At 52.7% G+C, this 7,932-nt stretch overlaps 1 protein-coding gene across 3 annotated transcripts; it reads right to left on the reverse strand.

Annotated features, from left to right (window-relative positions):
• Positions 1 to 634: 634 nt before the first annotated feature.
• LOC116855002 (interferon alpha-inducible protein 27-like protein 2) lies at positions 635 to 7,556 on the reverse strand. Of its 3 annotated transcripts, none has more exons than XM_032837299.1 (5): positions 7,452 to 7,556; positions 3,508 to 3,600; positions 1,852 to 1,881; positions 1,227 to 1,388; positions 635 to 760 (listed from the first exon to the last, which is right to left on the reverse strand). In XM_032837299.1, exons 2-5 carry the CDS (start codon positions 3,536 to 3,538, stop codon positions 684 to 686), a joined length of 300 nt encoding a protein of 99 aa, XP_032693190.1. In that variant the 5' UTR covers positions 3,539 to 3,600; positions 7,452 to 7,556; the 3' UTR covers positions 635 to 683. The 3 variants fall into 3 exon arrangements, with proteins under 3 accessions (XP_032693190.1, XP_032693188.1, XP_032693189.1); XM_032837297.1 differs by lacking the exon at positions 7,452 to 7,556 and adding an exon at positions 6,210 to 6,266; XM_032837298.1 differs by lacking the exons at positions 1,852 to 1,881; positions 7,452 to 7,556 and adding an exon at positions 6,210 to 6,266.
• Between the last annotated feature and the right edge of the window lie 376 nt (positions 7,557 to 7,932).

Raw genomic sequence — 7,932 nt, forward strand, 5'->3', positions numbered from 1 at the left:
GGTCAGAGCCTCAGCAAACTCGATCTGCCTTCTAGCTGCTGAGGAGAAAGGCAAAGGCTGGACGGTGGCCTTAGACTTGAGTCTGGAGCAAAGACTCATATGGGCCTGGGCCTTCAGAGCCAGGCCACTTAGGACAGAGCCATTAGACCTGCAGCTGGGAGGTGGTGGCTCTGAAGAGGATGTCCTTCCCTGCCGGTCCCCCGTCTCCCTCAACCCCGTTCCAGACTGCCTAGGAACTGAGCCAAACACCCACCCGTGGCTGAGACCTTTGGTGTCATTTAGACCAACTCCCCATGCCCAGAGGCCAAATGAGGGCCAAAGAGGAGGTGGGCTGCCCCGAGTCACACAGAGTCACAAGCAGGGTGGGGGCAGCCACCTGCCCCCACGTTTTGGCACATCCTAGCCGAGTGCACCCTGCACCCCTACACCACATTGCTCCGGACACAGGACTGGGAAAGAGGAGTGACCCACCCTCCCTGGACCCCCTTCCCGCCCCCGCCCCCAACTTCGAGCAAGAAGGAAGGGATTCAGGATGGGCTGCAACTACAATTTTTATTGCTTATTTTGCTTAGGGCACACTTGTCAGCCAGGTACTGGTCCCTCCCTGCATGGGGGGGAGTGGGGGGTGGGGAGGGGCGGAGGAGCGCCGTCCTCTTCTTTGCAGGCAGAGAGGAGGGAAACTCTTAGAAGCTCAGGAACGTAAGCACAGAGCCCAGGGAGCCCAGGATGATCTTGGTTGACAGCGAGAGTCCTGCTGCTCCTGGGGGAGGAGAGGGTGAGCAGAGTGGTAAGGAGCAGACCTGGGGCAGCTCTGTGGGACAAAACTGAGAGGTCAAAGACTCCAGGGCCCCTCAGGAAGGTCTGAGGCCCGGGGCCCCAGTCAGCATCCTCCCGTTTCCGAAAGCCCTCCAGATCTCTGCTGTGGGAGGGCAACTGCCCGCAGCCCGCTGGCGAGCACCCCCATGGAGAAGCCCAGAGCTGGGAGCTGTCCCTCTCCAGGGAAGAAGGCTGAGCCCAGGCAGGGCAGAGATCCCCGAGGCACCCAGCAACCGCAGCCTGAAGCCAGCACGCCCCGTGCCCGGGGCCTCCCTCCTGCACCTCCCGGGGAGAACCTGGAGGGTGACGCTTAGGAGCAGACAAGGAGGGTGGGGGAGGCTAAGATCTGGGCCCGGTACTGAGGCGCTGGTCCTCCTCGCCCCTCACAGCAAGCCCCCGGGGACACTTACCCACGGACTGCAGTGTCGCCACCAGGCTGCCAGCGGCGATGCCACCCCCATTGGCGATGGCAGCAGAGGACATCATCTTGGCTGCTAGCGAGGAGGCAGCGATTCCGGCCCCAGTGAAGCCCACGGCGCCCAGCACGGTGGGCACGGACGCCACAGACACGACTGTCGGGTTGGGTTGGGTTGGGTTGGGTTGCGTTAAGAAGTGGGCTCAAGGGAAGGGAGCCTCACACACTCAATCAGGCTCAGGGGGCTTTGGGGGGCCCAGGCAAGGGGGTGAACTCTGAGCTCAGGAGAGACTATGGGCATGGCCCATTTTTCAGAGAGGAAACAGGAGCTCAGAAAAGTCAGAGACACCCACAAGGTCACAGGGTAAATGCCTGCAAAGAGGAGATGGGGCCCCTGCTGGGATTGCCTCCACTGTGGAGTTTCCATGACACCCGTTGGTCCAAGCTCCTTGATTCTTGTTTCCAGTTCCTGGCTTCCTCCCCATGTCCACCAGTCCACTTCCTCCCCACCATCTGCGCAAGTCCTGGGCAGACCTAGGCCTGGACAAGATGGTTGCTCCCCAAGACCCAGGCTCAGGGGAACAGATAAGGACTTGAACCCCTTCCCTACAAAGACTCACCTCCTCCTATCACAGCTGCCACAGTCTTGACTAGAAACCAAAAGAATATTCTGTGAGTTCTTGGCTCCCTGAGCCTCCCCTTGGCTCCCTGAGCCTACCGCCCACCCACAGGGAGGGCATTGTCCATGTTGGGAGATGGGAAGGAATGACCTCATCTGACACCTGCCTACTGCATTCAGACAGGGGGATTTCTGGGAAAGGGGGCCCCTCAGTTCTGAGCTTGGCAAGGATTGCTGGGGAGTCAGATTCCAGACTCAAATGACTTGTCCCAGATGGATTTGCATGCTTTGACCTCAAATTATCTGGAGACAGAGTTTGAGGTCCTCATTCCAGAAAACCCAATGATCACATAGAGTCTGCTTTGTTTTCTCAATCTGTCTGCAGATAGGTTGGTGGGGGCCTGTTTGCGGTGAGAGCAAAAACGATCTTTGTCTTTCTCTCTGCCATCCAAACCTGATTGTTTAAAACAAACAAAACAAAACAAAAACAAACACACCCCTACAGAAGGCTGCCCTGCATCCCTTCTCGGGTGGACAAGGGATACTTGGCAGAGTGGTTTAGGGCTTGGTGGTGTTGGTTGAGGCGAAGGAACCGGATGCCTTGCTCTCTGAACAAGGATATTAGTTCAGGGTCAATGTTTTCTTAGGGGGAGATTATATAACTTTCTCCTGTTGTCCCACAGATCTTTCCAGACAGCAATAAATCCTCACGGAGAAAGATGTGCTTCATTTTGCGCTGCCCAGCAGGTCAGGGCAAGCACTGCTGAGCACTTGAACTCTACTTGAGATGAGTCAAGGCTGGACCTATTGCCCCCTTCTCTGAGAAGCCCCCCAGAGGCAGCCAATCTGGACTCAGCATTACCCCCCCGTGACCACAGCCTCTCAGAGCACTAAGACCCTTGCACCGGCCTGTCTCTCCAACATGTGGGTCCCTAGGGGGCGGGCAGAGGTCCTGGTCAGCTGCCACCATAGGGATCAGGCCTGCAAAAGCGTGCAGGAATGAATTCAGCCAGCTCCCCAGGAAGAGAGCCTTCCGGGGATAGGAAGGGAAGTTAAAAGGTGAGAGTCCAACTCTTGCAGCTGGACATTATGGTTTGGCTGGAAGGGTGATGCCGGGCTGGCCGGCAGCTTGGCCTATCTGGGTCCCGATGTGCACAGAAGGCCCAAGGGAAAGGGGTGCCGTTCCCCTGCTAACCTGCTGCGAGGCACCCCCAACTGTCATCCATAGGAGGGTGGCCTGGTCTCTCCAGGCTATTCAGAAACCCACTCTGTCCTGAGGCCTCCTCCCTACACCAGATTCTCTGCATTTTGGTTCTACTTCCTGTCTTAGGTTTGGTAGTAACCCCACCTCCCTGCCCAAAGGCCCAGGGCCAAAAACAATTCCCTCATTTGTAAATAGGGGACAATGGTGACCTTCTGGGGTTGCTATGGCAATTAAAACAATTGATAAATGTTAAGTGTTTGGCAGAGTGACTAGGACGGCAGAGCATGGGATAAAATCTATCTGTCCTTACTATTTTAAGGATTGCTTATCATAAGCTTAGGAGTCCTTTGTGTTACTGGTAAACAGGAAAGACTGCTGGCTGGAGACCTGTCGCGGGTCTAAGTATTGGGTGGGGGCCCGAGAAGCGGAACTCTGTCACCCTGGGCCAGTTACCTCCGGCTCTGGAAAGAATCAATGCTGCCATTCTGGAGGCTTTCAGTGTCCCTGGCAGGGATCCCACGGAAGCTGTAGCCTGGTTCAGGGCAACTGTGGATGACAGGGTGAGTCCAGAGAAAGAACAGAGGATGAGTGCACAGGGTCAGAGGTCAGCAGTGGTCAGAGGCCGCGCCCTCCCCTTCCATACTATGCTGCTGTTTGTGCTGGGGAAGGAGGAAGGACCCCGGGGTGTCCACACCAGGAGAGCAGAAGCGAAGTGGCATGTTTGCAACAATTGGAAGCCAGTATTAGACACTCAGCTAGTGACCCTGACAATCTCAGGGTGGAAAAAGCAATACGGTGAAGTCAACAGCACACTATTCTATACATACATTAAAACACATGCAAACAAAAAGCCAACACCCATTTTGCAAAAATACATAAGAAAAACAGATACACATTAAGCATATTGGAAAGGCTGACTCTGAGAGAGGGAGGTATCGCAGGGTGGTTGGGGGGCGTGCGGTTAAAAAGAAAACCACAGGCCCCACAATGGTGTCCCCTCAGTTAAGGCCCCAAGTGTAAATTGAGACTTAATACCTAACCTGACTGCACTTTCAGTCCCCCAGGAATATAACCCTTAACCAGTCAATGTGAGATTTCCCAGGGAGCACTAGGAAGTTTCCTGATGGACCCCCTCCGTTCCCCTTAGGAGGGTGACCTTGCCTACAACAGTGGTTTCTCTCCTAATAATTTCTTGTTTTCTGCTCTTCTACCTTTTAAAAACTTGGATCCTCTGTAGCCCCCGGGAGCTCCCCTCTCCTTGCTCATTGGGAAGCTGGCCAAATACATGAGTTGACTACAAATAAAGTCAATTAGATCTTTAAAATGTCCTTGGTTGGATTCTTCTAATATAACGGAGGAAAAGGGGAAGATAAACAGCAAGAATGAACGGCTAAGACTGGAGAGGGAGCTCACACAAACTAACGAAGAAAACGGGCCCGGAATGAAGAATTTTGTTAAAATCAGGACACGTCAGTGAGAACCAAGGAGGTGAAGCTAGAAATAGACTCCGTCCCTCCCCATCGCCCTCCCCGCCCCCCACCCACCAGCCCCTCTGGGAGGGCTCACCCCCGGAAACCACCTCTGTGGCTTTGGCCATGCTTGCTGTATTACTCTGGATTCCATTATCTTGGAAACCAGGGAAGAGGACAAGGTGGCCACCTGAGCGAATTGTGTGGCACAGAAACTGACATGCGTGTGTCAGGCTGAAAGGAGCTCAACACATCCATTTTGCCTCAGTTTTCCTTTCTAATTGGTCCGGTTTGTCTTACAGCTTATCTTTAACTGGGGCAGAAGCCTGGGTTAAGCATCTGGCAAAGCATCCCGCAGTGGGAACCAACTACCCCCAACCCCCAGCAATAAAGGCCCTACGATTGGGGCACCTGGGTGGCTCAGTGGGTTAAGCCTCTGCCTTCAGCTCAGGTCATGATCTCAGGGTCCTGGGATCGAGCCCCGCATCGGGCTCTCCGCTCAGCAGGGAGCCTGCTTCCCCCGCTCTCTCTCTGCCTGCCTCTCTGCCTGCTTGTGATCTCTGTCTGTCAAATAAATAAATAAATAAATAAATATCTAAAACAAACGAACCAACAAAAACCCCACCCCAAGGCCATGACCTTCACTGCCCATCTCCAGTACTCAACGACTGTCCCACATTTTCCTTATATAAACCTGGCCTCATTTTCAGCACTTTGGAGACAGCTTTTGGGACACTAGCCCACTGTCTTCCCCATGTTGGCCTCAACTGAAATAAATCTCTTTCTTGTCCCACCCCTGCATGTGTGTGCATGCTCTCTCTTTCTTTTTCTCTCTCTGCCTTTGGATTTTGTCAGCAGTTAGCCCCGTGCCCTGACTCCTGGTTATAGGACAGCAGCCCATCGAGCAAGTAGAGAGATGCTTGGAGAAGCTGCGCAAAAATGAAGGCTTTCCTAAGCAGCAAAATGGAAGGTGAGGAGTCATCAGTAAAAGAAAAGAAAGGATTGTTTCAGGCCTGGACATCAGGGGGAAACAGGGTTTGTATCAGGCAGATGGCAAATGACCTCACTAGTGCTGAGCAGGACAGATCGGATGGACTTTCCAAAGGTCATCTTCCTGGGACAGGTTGATGTTGTGCTGAAGTCTTGGTGTGCTGCGGTTGGGGGCAAATGACTCCAATGTGGGCTTCCTTCTTTTTGAACAGGATGGAGCTTTGGTGCAGGGAGGGGACCCCAGAAGGGAGGGGGATCATGCCCACAACTTTGAAAAACTCTGTCCAGTGGGGACAGAGAGACCTCTCTGAACTTGTCAGGGCCTGATGTCCGGAAAGGGTCCTGGAAATGGTAAAGGAAGGGTGGGGAGTGGACTTTATTTCTCCAAGCCGGCTGCTTCCTTCCTCCCAAAAAGCCCAGTGCCAACTTCTTAGCCATTTCTGGGAATTTCTTAAATTTCCACAGAGCAGTTTGTTTGTTTTTTTAAAGATTTTATTTATTTATTTGAGAGAGAGTGAACAAGAGAGCAAGAGTGAGAGAGAGGGAGAGAGGCAGAGAGAGAGCTCGAGGGGGCCTGGTGGTCAGAGGGAGAAGCAGGCTCCCTGTTAAGCAGGGAAGCCTGACACGGGACTGCATCCTGGAATTCCCACAGAGCAGTTTAAAAGGCATCAGAATTAGGAAATAAGAACCAATTACGTTTTAAGGTATATACCGTCGTCCAGTTGCTCTGGGTTCCTGTTCTCATGCCATCCCCTTCATGAGGGAAACAAAAGTAAGAGAACCCTAACTTAAATCTCCTTACAGCTTGGAGCTCCCTGACAGATACCTGAAATGTGTACAACATGACATTCCTCAAGAAATTTGTGTACTTTTTTTTTTTTAAGATTTTATCTATTTGACAGACAGAGATCACAAGCAGGCAGAGAGAGAGGCAGGCAGAGAGACAGAGAGACAGAGAGAGAGAGGGAGGAGGAAGCAGGCTCCTGCTGAGCAGAGAGCCCGATGCAGGGATCAATCCCAGGACCCTGAAATCATGACCCCGAGCCGAAGGCAGAGGCTTTAACCCACTGAGCCACCCAGGTACCCCGAAATTTGTGTACGTTTTATTAAGGACTAAAAGTAACCCGATCTTAACAGCAGTTGGCCCCTCAAAATCCTGAAAGCCTTGCTTCCAAATTCCTTAGAGACACTATCCCTAATCCTCACTAATTACAATATATATAATAACCAGTCGCTCCTCACAATCCCAGTGCAGCTCTTTCTGTCTATGGGTCCTGTCCCCGTGCTGTAAGAAAAGTACCTTTTAGCACCATCAAGTGTCTCAAGAATTCTTTCTTGACCGTTGGGCTCAATGATACCGCATCATCCCCACTTAAGACAGTGAGAACAAAGAGAAGACTACCCCCATTTTAAAGATTTTATTTATTTATCTGACAGAGAAATCACTAGTAGGCAGAGAGGCAGGCAGAGAGAGAGAGGCGGGGAAAGCAGGCTCCCCGCTGAGCACAGAGCCCGATGCAGGGCTCAATCCCAGGACCCTGAGATCATGACCCAAGCCGAAGATAGAGGCTTAACCCACTGAGCCACCCAGGCACTCCGACTATCCCCATTTTATAGATGGGGAAACCCCTCTGGCACAGAGAGGGTAAGTGACACATCCCAAGTCCAGCTGCTTCTAAAGCCTAGGCTTGGAATGATTCCAATTTGATCCTCCTGACACTTATCCTTTCCCCTGGCCTCACCCGCTGCCACCCAGGCTTGAACAAGGCTCATCGTCCCAGAGGGACTTACCCTTCCTCCCGACTGACCTGATGAGGAACAAAAGAGCTTTCTGGGAGTGGATTCCCGTGGACTTCCCTTGCCTGCACTGAGCCTACCACCCACTAGAGCTGGAGGCCTCAGGAAGGAGCCCCCTCTGCCCACCCCTCTCTGTCTTACCCAGAAGCAGATCCTCTGGTAACCAACCTGAGGCCTGAGCTTGGCTGTGTTTTCCAGATCAGACTCCCGGCTTTTATGGCAACTTCCTCTTTGACTCCCCCTTTGAGCACAACCAATGGGATAGGTTTTATTTTTACTGGGAATTGGAAACCGAAACTGGAAACTGAAACAAGAAATAGTTTGGGTTTGGGGGCTGGCCAACTAATAGAAATTGACCTGGTGGGGGTGGGGGCTGGATGTAGAGTGCAAGATGGAGTCACTCATGTCAAGTGGGGATGTAAGCAGCCAGGGGTGTTGCTTCTCTAAGACCTGACATCACCGAAAACCAGCACAGGCTGAGGACACACCCAGAACTGAGAACCAGCAGAGCCAGAGGTCTGCCAAGGTCCAGGACTGATTAAATCCCTTGAAAAGGGGAGGATTTTTGTAGCAAACTGGCAGACTTTTCAGATGCCCATCCTTTCGTGTCTGATCACATTGG

Source organism: Lontra canadensis, unplaced genomic scaffold, assembly GCF_010015895.1.
Source record: "Lontra canadensis isolate GAN:19392208 unplaced genomic scaffold, GSC_riverotter_1.0 scaffold98, whole genome shotgun sequence".
Lineage (NCBI taxonomy): Eukaryota > Metazoa > Chordata > Mammalia > Carnivora > Mustelidae > Lontra > Lontra canadensis.

Excerpts from the sequence above, each read along its gene's own strand:
- LOC116855002 (XM_032837297.1), bottom strand. The coding sequence starts at position 6,258 with ATGAGAACAGGAACCCAGAGCAACTGGACGACGGTATATACCTTAAAA. Across the intron at positions 1,882-3,507 it reads GATTCTTTCCAGAGCCGGAG|TCAAGACTGTGGCAGCTGTG; the intron begins GTAACTGGCCCA and ends TTTGGTTTCTAG. Across the intron at positions 1,389-1,851 it reads GGCAGCTGTGATAGGAGGAG|TCGTGTCTGTGGCGTCCGTG; the intron begins GTGAGTCTTTGT and ends CCAACCCGACAG.